This window comes from Panulirus ornatus, chromosome 4 (assembly GCF_036320965.1).
Source record: "Panulirus ornatus isolate Po-2019 chromosome 4, ASM3632096v1, whole genome shotgun sequence".
Classification (NCBI taxonomy): domain Eukaryota; kingdom Metazoa; phylum Arthropoda; class Malacostraca; order Decapoda; family Palinuridae; genus Panulirus; species Panulirus ornatus.
In genome coordinates, this window is record NC_092227.1 from 91,039,120 (window position 1) to 91,062,942 (window position 23,823).

A 23,823-nucleotide genomic window follows, 5' to 3' on the forward strand; every position below is an offset into this window, starting at 1 on the left:
TTACAGTCAGCTGAGTTACTTGGCCAGTCCTGAATGTATGTCACAACACAAAATGCAAACCAGTCATGTATTAATCTAGCACTGTGGCACAATGCATCATCTTGCATTAGAATATCACAACCACAAACCAGTCATGTAACAGTCTAGCAGTGTGGCATGTTGCACCATCTTGCATAAGAATATCACAACCAGAAACCAGTCATGTATTGATCTAGCAGTGTGGCATGGCGCACCATCTTGCATAAAAATATCACAACCACAAACCATTCATGTATTAATCTACCAGTGTGGCATGGTGCGCCATCTTGCAGAAGAATATCACAACCACAAACCAGTCATGTATTAATCTACCAGTGTGGCATGGTGCACCATCTTGCATTAGAATATCACAACCAGTCCTCTCAAAACAGTCAGTAAATTCATCACACAATGTTCAGCTCCTAGTATCGATTCTGATTCATAGTCACATGTTGACCTCTAACACAATTACAGACAAAAGCCCCTAAACCATGAGAGAGTCTGGAAATTTTACAACTGCTTGAATGTACTTAGGATTGTATGGGTCACTACTACCTGGCCTCTAGTACACTTTATGCCTGCCAGTAACATCAAATGTAGCCTCCCCAGACCATACTTTCTTTCACTTTTCATCATCCCACAGTAAATATTTCTTGGCAAATGTGAGTCTATTGCACTGTGGGTCTGTCAGAAGCAGTTTCTTGCAAGGTATACACCTAAATTTCAAGTCACCACGAAACTGGCTATGAGTAGTATGTACATACACATGACAAAGCAGCCTAGGGTTGTCTTCCTTTAACTATTGTGCTGAAATAAATGGATTCTTGTCTACTTGACTTTGGATAATCTTCAGAGAGTGTTGGGAAGTGATACAAAGTCATCTAGATCGTTTCTTCTGGGTAGGAAAGTCAATGCCACAACCATCAACGAAACTCTTCGTCCATCTTTGCACACTTCATAGTACAAGCACTGTAGTTTCAGCTATTTCTTCATTACACCTCCCTGCCTTGTACAAGGGTACAATTGCAGCAATATCCTCTTTAAACAAGTGCTTAGGGCCAGGCATTGCAGCACAAACCCACCACAAAGCACATGCATGAGTAGGGTAAAACAAGCAAATGTCAGGGGTAGAATAGAAAAATCATCAACCCACCACAATGGTTTCTGGCAGACTGACTACCACCTGTTGCTACCCTGGGATCAACCCCTGTATCAATGTCCATGAGCTGCCACAGTATTTTTCACCATTTCAGTCATGTTTTGGGGGTATGATACAAACAGGCAAAAAATACTGGTGCAGGCCCTATCATGCCAGTTTGTTTTGCCAGGACTGTATATATATACATATATATACTTTTGTATGGATGAAAGCAAGCAAGTATGAATATGTACTTGTGTATATATGTGGTTGAGGAATGGGATGTACTTAGGAAAGCAGTGATGACATGTACAAAAGATGCATGTGGCATGAGAAAGGTGGGAGGTGGACAGATTTGAAAGGCAAGTGAATGGTGGGATGAAGAAGTAAAGTAGTTAGTGGAAGAGAAAAAAGAGGTGTTTGGATGATATTACAAGGAAGGAGTGCAAATTATTAGATGTATAAAACAAAGTGGCAAGAGGTCAAGAGGAAGGTGCAAGGGTTGAAAAAGAGGGCAAATGAGAGCTGGGGTGAGAGAGTACCATCAAACTTCAGGGAGAATAAAAAAATGTTTTGGAAGGAGGTAAATAACGTGTGCAAAACAAGAGAACAATTGCGAACATTGGTGAAGGGGGCAAAGGGAGAAGTAATAACAGGTAGTGATGAAGTGAGGAGATGGAGTGAGTATTTTGAAGGTTTGCTGAATGTGTCTGACGAAAGAGTGGCAGGTGTCGAGTGTTTTGATTGCGGTGGTGTGAATGGTGGGGTCAGGGAGAATGGTTTGGTTAAGAGAGAAGAGGTAGCGTAAGCTCTGTGGAAGGTGAAATCCAGCAAGGCAGTGGGTTTGGATGATATTGCAGAAGAATATATTAAGAAAGGGGGTGACTACTGTTGACTGGTTGGTAAGAATATTCAATTTTTGTAACGATCATGATGAAGTGCCTGAGTATTAGCAGAATGCATGCATAGTGTCATTGTACAAAGGCAAAGGGGATAAGGTGAGTGTTCAAAATACAGAGGCATAAGTTTATCAAGTATTCCTGGGAAATTGTATGGGAGGGTATTGAGGGAGAGGGTGAAAGCATGTATAGAACATCAGATTGGGGAAGAGCAGTGTGGTTTCAGAAGTGGTAGAGGATGTGTGGATCAAGTGTTTGCAAAGAAAAATGTGCATGAGAAATACTTAGAAAAACAGATAGATTTGTATGTAGCATCTATGGATCTGGAGAAGGCAGATGATAGTGTTGATAGTGATGCTTTCTGGAAGGTCTTAAGAGTATATGGTGTCGGAGGTAAGCTGCTAGAAGTGGTGAAAAGTTTTTACCAAGGACGTAAGGCATGTGTATGAGTAGGAAGAGAGGAGAGTGATTGGTTCCCAGAGAAGGTTAGTCTGTGGCAAAGGTGTCTGATGTCCCCATGTCTGTTAAAATTGTTTATGGATGGAGTGGATAGGGAGGTAAATGCAGGAGTTTTGAAGAGAGAGACGAGTATACAGTCTGTTGGGATGAGAGGGCTTGGGAAGTGAGTCAGTTGTTTTTTGCTGATGATACAGCTCTGGTGGCTGATTCAAGCGAAAAACCAAAGAAGTTGGTGACAAATTTTGTTAAAGTGTGAGAAAGATGAAAGTTGAGAGTAAATGTAAATACGAGCAAGGTTATTAGATTCAGTAGGGTTGAGGGACAAGTCAATTGGGATGTAAGTTTAAATGGAAAAAAATTGGAAGAAGTGAAGTGATTTAGATATCTGGGAGTGGACTTTGCATAGAATGGAACCATGAAAGTGGAAGTGCGTCAGGGTGGGGGAGGGGATGAAGGTCTGGGAGCGATGAAGAATGTGCGATAGGAGAGAACGTTATCTCGGAGTGCAAAAATGGGTAAGACTGAGGGAACCGTAGTTCCAACAATGTTATATAGTTGTGAGGCATGGGCTATAGATTAGGGTTGTGTGGAGAAGGGTGGATGTCTTGGAAATGAAATTTTTGAGGACAGTATGAGGTGTAAGGTGCTTTGATTAAGTAATGTTAGGGTAAGTGAGATGTGTGGGAATAGAAAGTGTGTGGTTGAGAGAGCAGAAGACAGTGCACTGAAATGGTCTGGACATATGGAGAGAATGAGTGAGGAAAGATAAGAGTGACAGATGTAGGGTGTTTTGGTCAGGGTGGTGTGTGAAATGAGTGGGTCAGGGAGAATGGTTTGGTAAAGTGAGAAGAAGAAGTGAAAGCCTTGCAGAAGATGAAATCTAGCAAGGTGGCGGGTTTGGTTGGTGTTACAGTTGAATTCATTAAGAAAGGGGGTGACTGTGTTGTTGATTAATTGGTAAGGATATTCAGTGTATGTATGGATCATGGTGAAGTGCCTGAGGATTGGTGGAATGCATGTATAGTGCCACTGTACAAAGGCAAAGGGGATAACAGCGAGTGTTCAAACTACAGAAGTATGTTTGTTGAGTAATCCAGCAATTTGTATGAGAGGGTATTGATTGATAGGGTGAAGGGATGTACAGAGCATCAGATTGGGGAAGAGCAGTGTGGTTTCAGAAGTGGTAGGGGATGTGTGGATCAAGTGTTTCCATTGAAAAATGTGTGCGAGAAAGATTCAGAAAAACAGATGGATTTGTATGTGGCATTTATGGATCTGGGGAAGGCAAATGTAGGGTTAATAGAGATGCTTTGTGAAAGGTCTTAAGGTAGATGGTGTGGAATGTAAGCTGCTAGAAGTGAAAAGTTTTTATCAAGGATGTACAGCATGTGTATGAGTAGGAAGAGACAAGATTGACTGGTTCCAAGAGAAGGTCAGTCTTCAACAGGGGTATGTGATGTCTCCATGGATGTTTAATTTGTTTATAGACGGGGTGGCTAGGGGGGTAAATGCAAGAGTTTTGGAGAGAGGGGCAAGCATGCAGTCTGTTGGGGATGAGAGGGTCTGAAAAGTGAGTCAGTTGTTGTTTGCCAATGGTATAGCACTGGCAGATGATTCAAGTGAGGAACTAAAGAAGTTGGTGACAGAGTCTGAAAAAGCATTTGAAAGGTGAAAGTTGAGGGTAAATGTGAATAAGACATGGTTATTCAGTTCAGCAGGGTTGAGGAACAAGTTAATTGGGATGTAACTTTGAATGGAGAAAAACTGGAGGAAGTGAAGTGTCTTAGATATCTGGGAGTGGATTTAGCACCAAATGGAACCATGGAAGCAGAGGAGAGTCACAGGGTGGGGGAGGGGGCAGAGGTTCTGGGAGCAATAAAGCATGTGTGGAGAGAATGTTATCTCCGAAAGCAAAAATGGGTATGTTTGAAGGAATAGTAGTTCCAACAATGTTATACAGTTGTGATGCTTGGGCTATAGATAGGGTTGAACGGAGGAGGGTGGATGTGTTGGAAATGAGATGTTTGAGGACAATGTGTGGTGTGAGGTGGTTTGATCGAGGAAGTAATGAAACGGTAAGAGAGATGTGTGGAAATAAAAAGAGTGTGGTTGAGAGAGCAGGAAAGGGTGTGTTGAAATGGTTTGGCTATATGGAGAGAATGAGTAAGGAAAGATTGACGAAGAGGATATATGTATCAGAGGTGGAGGGAACAAGGAGAGGTGGGAGACTAAACTGGAGGTAGAGGGATGTAGTAGAAAAAAAAAATTGAGCAATAAGGGCCTGAATATAAAGGAGGGTGAGAGGGGTGCAAGGAACAGAGTGTATTGGAATAATGTTGTATACCAAGGTCAACGTGCTGTAAATGGACTGAACCAGGGTATGTGAAACGTCTGGGGTAAACCATGGAAAGGTCTGTGGGGCCTGGATGTGGATAGAGAGCTGTGGTTTCAATGCCTTATACACAACAGCTCGAGACTGAATGTGAATGAATGTGGCCTTTTTTGTCTGTTTTCCTGGTGCTACCTCGCTGAAGCAGGGGATAGTGATGCTGTTTCCTGTGGGGCGGGGTAGCGCCAGAAATAGATGATGGCAAGCAAGTATGAATATGTACATGTGTATTTATCTATATGTTTTGTATACGTATGTATATGTATTGTTCTTGGAGAGCTCCAGGAGTAGAGGCTGCACTAGTGTGATGAGTGGAATTTCTTCAATGAGCACACAGTTGGTTGCTAAGGGTCTTGTGATTCACTGTGTTAATAAGGGAGCGCCAGTTTTCAGTTTGTGATTAGAATAATGATGGAGTTATTTAGGGTGTGATTTGTTCCCTAACTTCTACTGATCATGAGTGGTTGTGTTTAAGCTGGTTTTTATGCTTTACGAGGTGTGCAACTTGGAGAAAATTTGTATCATATTTCTTTCTGTGTCTGTGGTAGGTGCTGATGAAGTGTCAGAGAACAAGATCTAAGGATGAGATATCAGCTACACTGAAGTTTTGAAACTTTGTTTCCATGTATTGTGTGAAGACAGGCCAGTCTGCTTTCCTGTAGCATGTCTTAAGTTTTTTGGTCTATGTGCTGATTGGGTGGGATAGAAGGAGTGTCATCAGAAGATAGTTCATGCAGTATTCTCCAGTTGGTCCTTGTGTGTAGTGCTGTTGAGCAGAATGTGATGTCTGGCAAGGTAGGCTGCTGTTGGTGGTGCATGGGGAGTCTGGTCTGTTGCATAGGTTGAGGATACTGAGAGGTTCATTTAGTTTATGAATAGTTCACCTCAGGGACCATGGGTGTGTATGTTGAGCCAAGAGGAATGGTTGGCACTGATACAACCACTGAGTTTGGTGTTGGGTATGCTGAAGAGGTCCTAAAGTAGGGGAGTGTACCTGGAGGGGCATATGTAGAGGGGAGATATGTGATATGTAGACAATGATTATGTTGGTTAGAACAGTGAATTTTTTTTTAGGGAATGTATTTCTAAGGTGTTGTCATCTGTGACCTGTTTTGTGGCATCAGCATTGCTGGAGAAAGGTATGGTTCAGTGGAACAGTGTTACGAGACACCTTCCTTGTCCTTGTTGTCTGTTGTTGCTTATATCTGTAAAGCTGTAGAAAGGGGGATAGGTCTGGATGTTCCTGAGGTGGCTGAGTATTTCTGAGAGTTTTCTCCTAATGCCACTGTGTTAGGGAAGGAATGCCAATTTTCAGTTTGTCTATAGTGATTAAGTTGGTGATGGTGCTGTTTACTGTTTGGAATAATTAAGAAGATATATAGCCATACAGATGAACTCAGGTGGAGGAGTGGAAAACTCTGGAAGAGATGGAGAGTGTGAAGTGATTATGACTAGGTATATTGCAAATGAAGATGTTAAAGGAATGACTCGGATGAAATGCCTTAGGATCATTTTGTCTTAGGAGTCACTATTAATAAAGACTCTGATCTCAAGTGATGTTTCAACACAGTGTGTAAACTGAAAATCAAGAAGCACTTTTATATGTGTGGGATTCCATGTTTCACTTCAACAAACTGGAAATAGGTTAAGAATGTGTTTAAGATGTTATGGATGTTGAACTGATCATGGTCCATCTGAAGGCTCTCATCGAAATGTAAAGTTTCTGAACCTTGTTTTACATGTCTGTAGTAAACCTTACTCTCAAATACTATATAGGGTGGAGGGGTTTCACTATATGAATCATTACTTCTTGTTTCAAGGTATATGTCACTCTTGTGTAACCAAGTTCCAAAGACTTTTGGCCTTTCCTTTGTCAAAAAACAAACTAATCACAATATGACAAGGCATTCAAAGTCTTAGGAGTGAACCATACAATACCTACACTCCCTCAACCACTAGTACCAACTCAAGGCACAGCTGTTTTATGCTGAACCTGTCTTAAGTCATACTGACAGATCAACAGGGAAGCCTCCAAAGGCACTCTTATGTGGTGCTATGGTATACATTCATATACACAGGAGCCACTAACACAACCCATTAACCTAGGGATAGAAAAATATTAAAAAGAAAGTAATGCTGAAAGGATATTAAAATAAAAATTAATTTAATTTCTTGTGGGAAATCATATATTCCGTAACAGCATCACTAACTGCAATAATATACCAAGTACCTTCAATCAATGCTTGACTGGAGAAAATCATTTGGAAATATAAAAAAATTTGAAAATAATACAAGTGTAATTCAACCCCTTCATTCATTAGAATAGGAAACTAACAAGCACTCTTCAACCATGATAGAAGCAACTGTATGTTTCTTCTGAGCTTTCTCAAGAGAGACAAGTCTAATTACAGATGTTTTATCTGAGATCTGCGCCAAAACCTGCTACTAAGAGGGCAGGGTTTACCACTAGTTGGACAAAACAATGAAAGCCAAGATGATAATCAACTTGACTTGTGACTGAAAGGCACCCTGTGGTGGTCATCTGAGGAGAAGATAACATCTCTGGTGAGCAGCTTGACTTTGTAACTGATGTAGCAAATATAATACAGAACTAATAGGCATATTTATTTTTTTATTTTATTTTGCTTTGTCGCTGTCTCCTGCGTTTGCGAGGTAGCACAAGGAAACAGACAAAAGAAATGGCCCAACCCACCCCCATACACATGTATATACATACATGGCCACACATGCAAATATACATACCCATACATCTCAATGTACACATATATATACACACACAGACACATACATATATACACATGCACACAATTCACACTGTCTGCCTTTATTCATTCCCATCGCCACCCTGCCACACATGGAATAACTTCTCCCTCCCCCCCCTCGTGTGTGAGGTAGCGCTAGGAAAAGACAAAAAAGGCCCCATTCGTTCACACTCAGTCTCTAGCTGTCATGCAATAATGCCCGAAACCACAGCTCCCTTTCCACATCCAGGCCCTACAGAACTTTCCATGGTTTACCACAAACGCTTCACATGCCCTGATTCAATCCATTGACAGCACGTCGACCTCGGTATACCACATCGATCCAATTCACTCTATTCCTTGCCCGCCTTTCACCCTCCTGCATGTTCAGGCCCCGATCACTCAAAATCTTTTTCACTCCATCTTTCCACCTCCAATTTGGTCTCCCACTTCTCCTCGTTCCCTCCACCTCCGACACATACATCCTCTCGGTCAATCTCTCCTTACTCATTCTCTCCATGTGACCGAACCATTTCAATACACCCTCTTCTGCTCTCTCAACCACAATCTTTTTATGACCACACATCTCTCTTACCCTTCATTACTTACTCGATCAAACCACCTCACACCACATACTGTCCTCAAACATCTCATTTCCAACACATTCACCCTCTTCCACCCAACCATATCTACAGCCCAAGCCTTGCAACCATATAACATTGTTGGAATCACTATTCCCTTAAACATATCCACTTTTACTCTCTGAGATAATGTTCTCGCCTTCCACACATTCTTCAACGCTCCCAGAACTTTCGCCAATCCCCCACCCTGTGACTCACTTCTGCTTCCATGGTTCTATCCGCTGCCAAATCCACTTCCAGATATCTAAAACACTTCACTTCCTCCAGTTTTTCTCCATTCTAACTTACCTCCCATTTGACTTATCCCTCAACTCTAATAAACCTAATAACCTTGCTCTTATTCACATTTACTCTCAGCTTTCTTCTCACTCACTTTACCAAACTCAGTCACCAGCTTCTGCAGTTTCTCACATGAATCAGCCTCCAGCACTATATCATCAAAAAACAACTGACTTACTTCCCAAGCCCTCTCATCCACAACAGACTACATACTTGCCCCTCTCTCCAAAACTCTTGCATTCACCTCCCTAACAACCCCATCCATAAATAAATCAAACATCTGTGGAGACATCACGCACCCTTGCCGAAAACCGACATTCATTGGGAACCAATCACTTTCCTCCCTTCCCACTCATACACATGCCTTACATCCATATAAAAACTTTTCACTATTTCTAGCAAATTACCTCCCACACCATATACTCTTAATACCTTCCACAAAGCATCTTTATCAACACTATCATTTACCTTCTCCAGATCCATAAATGCTACATACAAATCCATCTGTTTTTCTAAGTATTTCTCACATACATTCTTCAGAGCATACACTCTATCTACACATCCTCTACCACTTCTAAAACCACACTGCTCTTCCCCAGTCTGATGCTCTGTACATCCCTTCACCCTCTCAATCAATACCCTCCCATATAATTTACCAGGAATACTCAACAAACTTATACCTACGTAATTTGAATAATCACCTTTATCCCCTTTGTCTTTACACAATGGTACTATGTATGGATTCCAACAATCCTCAGGCACTTCACCATGAGCCATACATACAATGAATATTCTCACCAACCATTCAACTAAACAGTCACCCCCTTTTTCAATAAATTCCACTGCAATACCATCCAAACCCACCGCCTTGCCAGCTTTCATCTTCCGCAAAGCCTTCACTACCTCTTCTCTGTTTACCAAACCATTCTCCCTGACCCTCTCACTTTGCACACCACCTCCAACAAAACACCCTATATCTGCCACTCTATCATCAAACACATTCAATAAACCTTCAAAATACTCATTCCATCTCCTTCTCACTTTACAACCACTTGTTATTACCTCCCCATTAGCCCCCTTCACCAATGTTCCCATTTGTTCTCTTGTCACACACTTTCTTTACCTCCTTCAAAAACATCTTTTTATTCTTCCAAAATTTAATGATATTCTCTCACCCCAATTCTCATTTGCCCTCTTTTTCACCTCTTGCACCTTTCTCTTGACCTCCTGCCTCTTTCTTTTATACATCTCCCAGTCATTTGCACTATTTCCCTGCAAAAATAGTCCAAATAGTCCAAATGCCTCTCTCTTCTCTTTCACTAACAATCATACTTCATCCCACCACTCACTACCCTTTCTAATCTATCCACTTCCCACCATTCTCATGCCACAGGCATCTTTTGCACAAGCCATCAATGCTTCCCTAAATACATTCCATTCCTCCCCCACCCCCCTTATGTCATTTGCTCTCACCATTTTCCATTCTGCACTCATCTCTCCTGGCACTTCCTCACACAAGTTACTTTCAAAGCTCACTTACTCTCACTGCTCTCTTCACCCCAACATTCTCTCTTCTCTTCTGAAAATCTCTACAAATCTTCAACTTTGCCTCCACAAGATAATGATCAGCCATCCCTCCAGTTGCCTCTCTCAGCACATTAACACCCAAAAGTCTCTCTTTCCCATGCCTATCAATTAACACGCAATCCAATTACACTCTCTATCCATCTCTCCTACTTACATACGTATACTTACATATATCTCTCTTTTTATCCCTGGGGATAGGGTAGAAAGGATACTTCCCACATGTTCCCCGTGTGTCATAGAAGGTGACTATAAGGGATGGGAACAGGGGGGCCTAGAAACCCTCCCCTCCTTGTATTTCAACTCTCTAAAAGGGGAAACAGAAGAAGGAGTCATGTAGGGAGCGCTCATCCTCCTTGAAGGCTCAGACTGGGGTGTCTAAATGTGTGTGGATGTAACCAAGAAGAGAAAAAAGGAGAGACAGGTAGTATGTTTGAGGAAAGGAACCTGGATGTTTTGGCTCTGACTGAAACGAAGCTCAAGGGTAAAGGGGAAGAGTGGTTTGGGAATGTCTTGGAAGCAAAGTCATGGGTTAGTAAGAGGACAAGAGCAAAGGAAGGAGTAGCACTACTCCTGAAGCAGGAGTTGTGGGAGTATGTGAAAGAGTGTAAGAAAGTAAACTCTAGATTGATATGGGTAAAATGGAAAGTGGATGGAGAGAGGTGGGTGATTATTGTTGCCTGTGCACCTGATCATGAGAAGAAAGATCATGAGAGGCAAGTGTTTTGGGAGCAGCTGAGTTAGTGTGTTAGCAGCTTTGATGCATGAGACCGGGTTATAGTGATGGGTGATTTGAATGCAAAGGTGAGTAATGTGGCAGTTGAGGGTATAATTGGTGTACATGGGGTGTTCTGTTCAGTGTTGTAAATGGAAATGGTAAAGAGCTTGCAGATTTGTGTGCTGAAAAAGGACTGGTGATTGGGAATACCTGATTTAAAAATAAATAGGCATTTTTTTTTTTCTTTTTTTCAAACTATTCGCCATTTCCCGCATTAGCGAGGTAGCATTAAGAACAGAGGACTGGGCCTTTGAGGGAATACCCTCACCTGGCCCAATTCTCTGTTCCTTCTTTTGGAAAATTAAAAAAAAAAAAACCGAGAGGGGAGGATTTCCAGCCCCCCGCTCCCAAATAGGCATATATCCCCTAAATATAGTCAAATAAAAGCAGAATAAACTTGGAGACAATGATTAAAAGTCTAATTCAGTGACGAGTGGGAGTATAGGCAGAACATGGAAGACTGAAGGCATGCCAAAAGGACAACATGAAAATGTTTTGTTTATGGGCAACACAAGTGCTACTTTGGATGGCTGAGGAAAGATGCACTAATGCTGTTTATGGGAAAGGCTATTTATAGCTTATCCACCGATGCTGTGTATGGGAAAGACTATTTATAGGTCATCCTATTGCATATCACGTACAGTATCATGAATATAAGTAGATGATCAAACTTTACATTCAGCAGCATTTACCTGAATACATAAAAGACTTTGCTAACCTTCCACCCTGCAGAAGACCTTCAAATATGAGATTCACCCTGCTGATATAAAACATGCCATTTTCATAAAGGTCACCAGTCCATTCCTGTCGGCATGGGCGTTGTTTAGGATCTAGGTTCTGAGGATATGTTGGCTCCCCTGAAAATACCCAATCATCAAAAAAATTCAAGTTACCACCTTAACTGATCTTTCACTATCTCATGATCATTTATATGCTAAAGTATGTAGATACTGCCTGTGAGGTGATTCTGAATTCTCTCTACCTTGTCTATTTCTATTCATGTGAATTTTTCAACCTCCTTCTTGTGTAATTGTTAAACATTTTCATCATTAGCTTTCTCTCACTGTGAAAGTGCAAATCATTATACCAGTCATTATTTAACTTAATGGTACCATTTCATTAATGTGCTTCTTGAATCAAGTTACACATTTATGATCTCCCCAAGATCTCTGATGTTTCTTCACTTTAAGTCTTTCCCCTATTTGCTTAGCCCTCCAACTGCATAACTAATCCTAAGGAACTCTCTCCTATGCACAAAATATAAAACAATAAGAAAAATTGTATTTCTACATAGAACTTATTATCCATAGGCACAGAAAAGCCCTAAAGAGAGGGATACTATCATCATTAAGGGGCTGGTGGAGTTTTCAATGGACAGCTTTTAGGCAAGTGGGAAGTTTGTTTGAATAAAAGTTTTTCCACCTGTGATTTTACAAAAATATAAGCTTATAAATCTACACCTAAGCACAATGAATATTATGTGACTTTTCAAGAATAAATTTATTTAAAACTTCAAACTGCTTCTAGTAGCTTACCTCCTATGCCATATATGCTTAAGTCCTTCCACAAATCATCTCTATCAACCCTATCATATGCCTTCTCCAGATCCATAAATGCTACATACACGTCCATCTGTTTTTCGAAGTATTTCTCACACACATTCTTCAAAACAAACATCTGATCCACACATCCTCTACCACTTCTGAAACCACACTGCTCTTTCCCAATCTGATGCTCTGTACATGCGTTTCCCTCTCAGTCTATACCCTCCCATACAATTTCATAAAAATACTCAACAAACTTATGCCTCTGTAATTTGAACACTCAGTTTTATCCCCTATGTCTTTGTACAATGGCACTATGTATGCATTCTGCCAATTCTCAGGCACTTCATCCTGATTCATACATACAATGAATATCCTTACCAACCGATCAACAATATAGTCACCCGCCTTTCTCAATAAATTCAACTGTAATACCATCCAAACCTGCAGCCTTGCTGGATTTCATCTTTCTCAAAGCTTTCTTTACCTCTTCTCTCTTAACCAAACCATTCTCCCTGACCCTTTCACTTCGCACACCACCCCAACCACATTCAACAAACCTTCAAAATACTATTCCATCTCCTTCTCACTTCATCATTACTTATCAATTTCCCAATTCCCCCATAATTGATGTTCTTCCCATCTGTTCTCTTGTCTACGCATGTTCTTTACCTCCTTCCAAAACACTGATTTATTCACCCTAAAGTTTAATGATACTCTCACCCCATCTTTCATTTGCCCTCTTTTTCAACCCTTGCACCTTCCTCATGACTTCCTACTGCTTTCTTTTATGCATCTCCCAGTCATATGCATGCCTTCCTTAATTCTATACTAATCAATTTCTTGGTCTCCTTGCATGCTTTGCCTGTACTTGCACTTGCCCATTTTCCAGGTATGATGGGTTTATAATGTTTTCTATATACATGAAGGAGATACAGCAGTTGAAAGGAAATATAATAAGACTGAACTAACTTGAATTAAGGCTGGGTGTAGAGAACTAGCTTAGAGAAAATAAATAAAGATGAAAATCGTGGTTGGTTCTTTTTCTACCTTTGATGTATTTTTTAAATTTTCATTTTTATTGATTATAATGTATGCAGTATTAAGCAACTTAATAATTTTTCATGTCTGTTAAGTGAAGATCCATTATATGAGACTCCATTAAAAGAGGTCTCTGCATCTGTGGTGGGCTATATATTTCCTGCACCAATAACTAACCACAGGTCATAAAAAGTTGTCCCAGGAAGAAAAGGTCCATATTCTTCCTTGGTTGCAAAAAAAAAAAATGTCTGCAAGTGAGAGTTCTAAACATACTGGCAGAGCCAAGTTCATCATCCACACATTTCTTCTTCCTTCTAACATCATTTCTCCAAGGAAAGCTGGGTCTGATTGACCTCTTTTCTGAGCCAGATTGACCGAGGAAGGCCATTAATGTGACTAATACACTAATGAAGCATAATGTGTTCAAAATCACAACCCAGCTTTTCAGGATAATGTTTGAAGAAAAAAAAAAGTATCCAAATGGTGAACTAAGCCCTGCCAGTATGTCTTGAAATCTTGCAGAGACAATTTTCTCACTTCCAAGCAAGCATTCAAGCTTTTTTTTCCATAACAACTTCTTATAGCCCTATTGTTAGTTACTAGTAGATGGAGAGAGATGGGTGATTATTGGAGCTTTTGCACCTGGTCGTGAGAAGAAAGATCATGAGAGGCAAGTGTTTTGGGAGCAGCTGAGTGAGTGTGTCAGCAGTTTTGATGCATGAGACCAGGTTTTAGTGATGGGTGATTTAAATGCAAAGGTGAGTAATGTGTCAGTTGAGGGTATAACTGGTGTACAAAGGCTATTCAGTATTGTGAACAGAAATGGTGAAAAGCTTGTGGATTTGTGTGATGAAAAAAGACAGATGATTGGGAATACCTGGTTTAAAAAAGAGGGGTATACATAAGTATACGTATGTGAGTAGGAGAGATGGTAAAAGGACATTATTGGATTATGTGTTAATTGACAGGTGTGTAAAAGAGATACTTTTGGATGTTAATGTGCTGAGAGGGGCAGCTGGAGGGATGTTACTATCTTGTGGAGGCAAAGGTGAATATTTGTAGAAGTTTTCAAAAAAAGGAGAGAGAATGTTGGGGAGAAGAGAGTGGTGAGAGTAAGTGAACTCAGAAAACGACCTGTGTGAGGAAGTACCAGGAGAGATTGAGTGTAGAATGGCAAAAGGCAAGAGCAAATGATGTGAGGGGAGTGGGTGAGGAATATGATGTATTTAGGGAAGCAGTGATGGCTTGTGCAAGAGACGCATGTGGCATGAGAAAGGTAGAAGGTGGTCAGATTAGAAAGGGTAGTGAGTGGTGGGGTGAAGTAGTTCTCAGTAAAAGAAAAAAGAGAGGCGTTTCAATGATACTTGCAGGGAAGGAGTGCAAATGACTGGGAGATGTATAAAAGAAAGTGGCAGGAGGTCAAGAAAAAGGTGCAAGGGTTGAAAAAGGGGGCAAATGAGAGATGGGGTGAGAGAGTATCATTAAACTTTAGGGAGAATAACTTTTTAAAAGGGGAAACAGAAGGAGTCACGCGGGGAGTGCTCATCCTCTTCGCAGGCTCAGATTGGGGTGTCTAAATGTGTGTGGATGTAACCAAGATGACAAAAAAGGAGAGACAGGTAGTATGTTTGAGGAAAGGAACCTGGATGCTTTGGCTCTGAGTGAAACGAAGCTCAAAGGTAAAGGGGAAGAGTGGTTTGAGAATGTCTTGGGAGTAAAGTCAGGGGTTAGTGAGATGACAAGATCAAGGGAAGGAGTAGCACTACTCCTGAAATAGGAGTGGTGGGAGTATGCAATAGAGTGTAAGAAAGTAAACTCTAGATTGATATGGGTAAAACTGAAAGTTGATGGAGAGAGATGGGTGATTATAGGTGCATATGCACCTGGGCATGAGAAGAAACATCATGAGAGGCAAGTGTTTTGGGAGCAGATGAATGAGTGTGTTAGTGGTTTTGATGCAAACGACTGGGTTATAGTGATGGGTGATTTGAATGCAAAGGTGAGTAATGTGGCAGTTGAGGGAATAATTGGTATACATGGGGTGTTCAGTGTTGTAAATGGAAATGGTGAAGAGCTTGTAGATTTATGTGCTGAAAAAGGACTGGTGATTGGGAACACCTGGTTTATAAAGAGAGATATACATAAGTATACGTATGTAAGTAGGAGAGATGGCCAGAGAGCATTATTGGATTATGTTTTAATTGATAGGCATGCAAAAGAGAGGCTTTTGGATGTTAATGTGCTGAAAGGTGCAACTGGAGGGATGTCTGATCATTATCTTGTCGAGGCAAAGGTGAAGATTTGTACAGGTTTTTGGAAAAGAAGAGAGAATATTGGGGTGAAGAAAGTGGTGAGAGTAAGTGAGCTTGAGAAGGAACTTGTGTGAGAAAGTACCAGGAGAGACTGAGTACAGAATGGAAAAAGGTGAGAACAAATGAGGTAAGGGGAGTGGGGGAGGAATGGGATGTGTTTAGGGAAGCAGTGATGGCTTGCGCAAAAGATGCTTGTGGCATGAGAAGCATGGGAGGTGGGTTGATTAGAAAGGGTAGTGAGTGGTGGGATGAAGAAGTAAGAGTATTAGTGAGAGAGAAGAGAGAGACATTTGGACGATTTTTGCAGGGAAATAATGCAAATGAGTGGGAGATGTATAAAAAAAAGAGGCAGGAGGGCAAGAGAAAGGTGCAAGAGGTGAAAAAGAGGGTAAATGAGAGTTGGGGTGAGAGAGTATCATTAAATTTTAGGGAGAATAAAAAGATGTTTTGGAAGGAGGTAAATAATGTGCATAAGACAAGGGAAAAAATGCGAACTTCAGTGAAGGGAGCTAATGGGGAGGTGATAACAAGTAGTGGTTATGTGAGAAGGAGATGGAGTGAGTATTTTGAAGGTTTGTTCAATGTGTTTAATGATAGAGTGGCAGATATAGGGTATTTTGGTAGAGGCGGTGTGCAAAGTGAGAGGGTTAGGGAGGATGCTTTGGTAAACAGAGAAGAGGTAGTAAAAGCTTTGCGGAAGATGAAAGCCGGCAAGGAAGTGGGTTTGGATGGCATTGCAGTGGAATTTATTAAAAAAGGGGGTGACTTTATTGTTGACTGATTGGTAAGGTTATTTAATGTATGTATGAGAGGCAAGTGTTTTGGGAGCAGCTGAATGAGTGTGTTAGTGGTTTTGATGTACAAGATCGGGTTATAGTGATGGGTGATTTGAATGCAAAGGTGAGTAATGTGGCAGTTGAGGGAATAATTGGTATACATGGGGTGTTCAGTGTTGTAAATGGAAATGGTGAAGAGCTTGTAGATTCATGTGCTGAAAAAGGACTGGTGATTGGGAATACCTGGTTTAAAAAGAGAGATATACATAAGTATACGTATGTAAATAGGAGAGATGGCCAGAGACCATTATTGGATTACGTGTTAACTGATAGGCGCGTGAAAGAGAGACTTTTGGATGTTAATGTGCTGAGAGGTGCAACTGGAGGGATGTCTGATCATCATCTTGTGGAGGCGAAGGTGAAGATTTGCAGGAGTTTTCAGAAAAGAAGAGAGAATGTTGGGGTGAAGAAAGTGGTGAGAGTAAGTGAGCTTGGGAAGGACATGTGTGTGGGGAAGTACCAGGAGAGACTAAGTACAGAATGGAAAAAGGTGAGAAGAAAGGAGGTAAGGGGAGTGGGGGAGGAATGGGATGTATTTAGGGAAGCAGTGATGGCTTGCGCAAAAGATGCTTGAGACATGAGAAGCACGGGAGGTGGGTTGATTAGAAAGGGTAGTGAGTGGTGGGATGAAGAAGATTATTAGTGAAAGAGATAAGAGAGGCATTTGGATGATTTTTGCAGGGAAAAAATGCAAATGAGTGGGAGATGTATAAAAGAAAGAGGCAGGAGGTCAAGAGAAAGGTGCAACAGGTGAAAAAGAGGGCAAATGAGAGTTGGGGTGAGAGAGTATCATTAATTTTAGGGAGAATAAAAAGATATTTTGGATGGAGGTAAATAAAGTGCGTAAGACAAGGGAGCAAATGGGAACTTCAGCAAAGGGGGCTAATGGGGAGGTGATAACAAGTAGTGGTGATGTGAGAAGGAGATGGAGTGAGTATTTTGAAGGTTTGTTGAATGTGTTTGATGATAGAGTGGCAGATATAGGGTGTTTTGGTCGAGGTGGTGTGCAAAGTGAGAGGGTTAGGGAAAATGATTTGGTAAACAGAGAAGAGGTACTAAAAGCTTTGTGGAAGATGAAAGCCGACAAGGCAGCAGGTTTGGATAGTATTGCAGTGGAATTTATTAAAAAAGGGGGTGACTGTATCGTTGACTGGTTGGTAAGGTTATTTAATGTATGTATTATTCATGGTCCCCGTACCTCCTTTGTTCTCACCTTTTTCCATTCTGTACTCAGTCTCTCCTGGTACTTCCTCACACAAGTTTCCTTCCCAAGATCACTTACTCTCACCACCCTCTTCCCCCGAACATTCTCTCTTCTTTTCTGAAAACCCCCACCTACACCTCCACAAGATAATGATCAGACATCCCTCCAGTTGCAACTCTCAGCACATTAACATCCAAAAGTCTCTCTTTCGTGCACCTGTCAATTAACACGTAATCCAATAACGCTCTCTGGTCATCTCTCCTACTTACATACGTATACTTATGTATATCTCTCTTTTTAAACCAGGTATTCCCAACCACCAGTCCTTTTTCAGCACATAAATCTACAAGCTCTTCACCATTTCCATTTACAACACTGAACACCCAATGCATTCCAATTATTCCCTCAACTGCCACATTACTCACCTTTGCATTCAAATCACCCATCACTATAACCAGGTCTTGTGCATCAAAACCACTAACACACTCATTCAGCTGCTCCCAAAACACTTGCCTCTCATGATGTTTCTTCTCATGCCCAGGTGCATATGCACCAATAATCACCCATCTCTCTCCATCAACTTTCAGTGTTACCCATATCAATCTAGAATTTACTTTCTTACATTATATCACATACTCCCACAACTCCTGTTTCAGGAGTAGTGCTACTCTTTCCCTTGCTCTTGTCCTCTCACTAACACCTGACTTTACTCCCAAGACATTCCCAAACCACTCTTCCCCTTTACCCTTGAGCCTCGTTTCACTCAGGGCCAAAACATCCAAGTTCCTTTCCTCAAACATACTACCTATCTCTCCTTTTTTGTCATCTTGGTTACATCCACACACAATTAGACACCTCAGTCTGAGCCTACGAGGAGGATGAGCACTCCCCGCATGACTCCTCCTTCTGTTTCCCATCTTAGAAAGTTAAAATACAAGGAGAGGAGAATTTCTGGCCCCCTGCTCCCGTCTCCTCTAGTTGCCTTCTACGACATGTGAGGAATGTATGGGAAGTATTCTTTCTCCCCTATCCCCAGGGATAGTTTGGTAAAGTGTGTGAAAGAAGAAAGTTAAGAGTAAATGTGAATAAGAGCAAGGTAATTAGGTACAGTAGGGTTGAGGGTCAAGTCAATTGGGAGTTAAGTTTGAATGGAAAAAAACTGGAGGAAGTAAAGTGTTTTAGATATCTGGGAGTGGATCTGGCAGCGGATGGAATCATGGAAGCGGAAGTGGATCATAGGGTGGGGGAGGGGGCGAAAATCCTGGGAGCCTTGAAGAATGTGTGGAAGTCGAGAACATTATTTCGGAAAGCAAAAATGGGTATGTTTGAAGGAATAGTGGTTCAAACAATGTTATATTGTTGCGAGGCGAGGGTTATGGATAGAGTGGTGCGCAGGAGGGTGGATGTGCTGGAAATGAGATGTTTGAGGACAATGTGTGGTGTGAGGTGGTTTGATTGAGTAAGTAATGTAAGGGTAAGAGAGATGTGTGGAAATAAAAAGAGCGTGGTTGAGAGAGCAGAAGAGGGTGTTTTGAAATGGTTTGGGCACATGGAGAGAATGAGTGAGGAAAGATTGACCAAGAGGATATATGTGTCGGAGGTGGAGGGAACGAGGAGAAGTGGGAGACCAAATTGGAGGTGGAAAGATGGAGTGAAAAAGATATTGTGTGATCGGGGCCTGAACATGCAGGAGGGTGAAAGGAGGGCAAGGAATAGAGTGCATTGGATTGATGTGGTATACCGGGGTTGACGTGCTGTCAGTGGATTGAATCAGGGCATGTGAAGCATCTGGGGTAAACCATGGAAAGCTGTGTAGGTATGTATATTTGTGTGTGTGGACGTATGTATATACATGTGTATATACATGCTGGGTTGGGCCATTTCTTTCGTCTGCTTCCTTGCGCTACCTCGCAAACGCGGGAGACAGCGACAAAGCAAAATAAATAAATAATAAATATATATATATATATATATATATATATATATATATATATATATATATATATCCCTGGGGATAGGGGAGAAAGAATACTTCCCACGTATATATATATATATATATATATATATATATATATATAAAAAAATATATATATATATTTTTTATATTTTTTATTATACTTTGTCGCTGTCTCCCGCGTTTGCGAGGTAGCGCAAGGAAACAGACGAAAGAAATGGCCCAACCCCGCCCCATACACATGTATATACATACGTCCACACACGCAAATATACATACCTACACAGCTTTCCATGGTTTACCCCAGACGCTTCACATGCCTTGATTCAATCCACTGACAGCACGTCAACCCCGGTATACCACATCGCTCCAATTCACTCTATTCCTTGCCCTCCTTTCACCCTCCTGCATGTTCAGGCCCCGATCACACAAAATCTTTTTCACTCCATCTTTCCACCTCCAATTTGGTCTCCCTCTTCTCCTCGTTCCCTCCACCTCCGACACATATATCCTCTTGGTCATCTTTCCTCACTCATTCTCTCCATGTGCCCAAACCACTTCAAAACACCCTCTTCTGCTCTCTCAACCACGCTCTTTTTATTTCCACACATCTCTCTTACCCTTACGTTACTCACTCGATCAAACCACCTCACACCACACATTGTCCTCAAACATCTCATTTCCAGCACATCCATCCTCCAGCGCACAACTCTATCCCTAGCCCACGCCTCGCAACCATACAACATTGTTGGAACCACTATTCCTTCAAACATACCCATTTTTGCTTTCCGAGATAATGTTCTCGACTTCCACACATTCTTCAAGGCCCCCAGAATTTTCGCTCCCTCCCCCACCCTATGATCCACTTCCGCTTCCATGGTTCCATCCGCTGCCAGATCCACTCCCAGATATCTAAAACACTTCACTTCCTCCAGTTTTTCTCCATTCAAACTCACCTCCCAATTGACTTGACCCTCAACCCTACTGTACCTAATAACCTTGCTCTTATTCACATTTACTCTTAACTTTCTTCTTCCACACACTTTACCAAACTCAGTCACCAGCTTCTGCAGTTTCTCACATGAATCAGCCACCAGCGCTGTATCATCAGCGAACAACAACTGACTCACTTCCCAAGCTCTCTCATCCCCAACAGACTTCATACTTGCCCCTCTTTCCAAAACTCTTGCATTTACCTCCCTAACAACCCCATCCATAAACAAATTAAACAACCATGGAGACATCACACACCCCTGCCGCAAACCTACATTCACTGAGAACCAATCACTTTCCTCTCTTCCTACACGTACACATGCCTTACATCCTCGATAAAAACTTTTCACTGCTTCTAACAACTTTCCTCCCACACCATATATTCTTAATACCTTCCACAGAGCATCTCTATCAGCTCTATCATATGCCTTCTCCAGATCCATAAATGCTACATACAAATCCATTTGCTTTTCTAAATATTTCTCACATACATTCTTGAAAGCAAACACCTGATCCACACATCCTCTACCACTTCTGAGACCACACTGCTCTTCCCCAATCTGATGCTATGTACATGCCTTCACCCTCTCAATCAATACCCTCCCATATAATTTACCAGAAATACTCAACAAACTTATACCTCTGTAATTTGAGCACTCACTCTTATCCCCTTTGCCTTTGTACAATGGCACTATGCACGCATTCCGCCAATCCTCAGGCACCTCACCATGAGTCATCCATACATTAAATAACCTTACCAACCAGTCAACAATACAGTCACCCCCTTTTTTAATAAATTCCACTGCAATACCATCCAAACCTGCTGCCTTGCCGGCTTTCATCTTCCGCAAAGCTTTCACTACCTCTTCTCTGTTTACCAAATCATTTTCCCTAACCCTCTCACTTTGCACACCACCTCGACCAAAACACCCTATATCTGCCACTCTATCATCAAACACATTCAACAAACCTTCAAAATACTCACTCCATCTCCTTCTCACATCACCACTACTTGTTATCACCTCCCCATTTGCGCCCTTCACTGAAGTTCCCATTTGCTCCCTTGTCTTACGCACTTTATTTACCTCCTTCCAGAACATCTTTTTATTCTCCCTAAAATTTAATGATACTCTCTCACCCCAACTCTCATTTGCCCTTTTTTTCACCTCTTGCACCTTTCTCTTGACCTCCTGTCTCTTTCTTTTATACATCTCCCACTCAATTGCATTTTTTCCCTACAAAAATCGTCCAAATGCCTCTCTCTTCTCTTTCACTAATACTCTTACTTCTTCATCCCACCACTCACTACCCTTTCTAATCAACCCACCTCCCACTCTTCTCATGCCACAAGCATCTTTTGCGCAATCCATCACTGATTCCCTAAATACATCCCATTCCTCCCCCACTCCCCTTACTTCCATTGTTCTCACCTTTTTCCATTCTGTACTCAGTCTCTCCTGGTACTTCCTCACACAGGTCTCCTTCCCAAGCTCACTTACTCTCACCACCCTCTTCACCCCAACATTCACTCTTCTTTTCTGAAAACCCATACAAATCTTCACCTTAGCCTCCACAAGATAATGATCAGACATCCCTCCAGTTGCACCTCTCAGCACATTAACATCCAAAAGTCTCTCTTTCGCACGCCTGTCAATTAACACGTAATCCAATAACACTCTCTGGCCATCTCTCCTACTTACATAAGTATACTTATGTATATCTTGCTTTTTAAACCAGGTATTCCCAATCACCAGTCCTTTATCAGCACATAAATCTACAAGCTCTTCACCATTTCCATTTACAACACTGAACACCCCATGTATACTAATTATTCCCTCAACTGCCACATTACTCACCTTTGCATTCAAATCACCCATCACTATAACCCGGTCTCGTGCATCAAAACCACTAACACACTCATTCAGCTGCTCCCAAATCACTTGCCTCTCATGATCTTTCTTCTCATACCCAGGTGCATATGCACCAATAATCACCCACCTCTCTCCATCAACTTTCAGTTTTACCCATATTAATCGAGAACTTACTTTCTTACATTCTATCACATACTCCCACAACTTCTGTTTCAGGAGTATTGCTACTCCTTCCCTTGCTCTTGTCCTCTCACTAACCCCTGACTTTACTCCCAAGACATTCCCAAACCACTCTTCCCCTTTACCCTTGAGCTTCGTTTCACTCAGAGCCAAAACATCCAGGTTCCTTTCCTCAAACATACTACCTATCTCTCCTTTTTTCACCTCCTGGTTACATCCACACACATTTAGGCACCCCACTCTGAGCCTTCAAGGAGGATGAGCACTGCCCGCGTGACTCCTTCTTCTGTTTCCCATTTTAGAAAGTTAATACAAGGAGGGGAGGATTTCTGGCCCCCCGCTCCCGTCCCCTCTGGTCGCTTTCTACGACACGCGAGGAATACGTGGGAAGTATTCTTTCACCCCTATCCCCAGGGATAATATACATATATATATACATATACACATACACCCACATACACATACATACGCACATATACACACACACACACACATACATATATATACATATGAAAAATGTAAGAAACAATTTAGAAAACTGAAACTTCTAGCTTGAAATGAATGAAAAAATGAATGTCACATAATGGTTCAACCTCTGGCTATGGAAAAAGGAAATGTATAATTTATTTACACAAATGTCAATAGCAGTTCTCATCAATTTAACCACTGTATCAATAAGCTTCAATGTCTAAGCTACATTTTTCTCCAATTTCACTATTTTCTTGTCAAATATCTTGTCTGCCCAAATATGTTCAATGATAATCAGGTCCACTCCTTTTAGTAGTTGTAGTATAATATTTAGTAGTTTTTTTTTTTTATACTTTGTCGCTGTCTCCCGCGTTTGCGAGGTAGCGCAAGGAAACAGACGAAAGAAATGGCCCAACCCCCCCCATACACATGTACATACACACGTCCACACACGCAAATATACATACCTACAC

At 41.4% G+C, this 23,823-nt stretch overlaps 1 protein-coding gene across 4 annotated transcripts in view; it reads right to left on the minus strand.

Moving 5' to 3' along the window:
• Csas (CMP-sialic acid synthase) overlaps window positions 1–23,823 on the minus strand; it is a 120,181-nt gene that overhangs the window by 11,571 nt on the left and 84,787 nt on the right. For 3 of the 4 annotated variants that reach the window (XM_071657388.1, XM_071657398.1, XM_071657409.1), the window contains exon 5: window positions 11,666–11,804. In XM_071657388.1, coding sequence (XP_071513489.1) covers window positions 11,666–11,804 — 139 coding nt within the window. Of the gene's footprint in view, window positions 1–2; window positions 7,446–11,665; window positions 11,805–23,823 lie in introns of those variants that run through there. The other variant, XM_071657418.1, reaches the window with a different exon arrangement.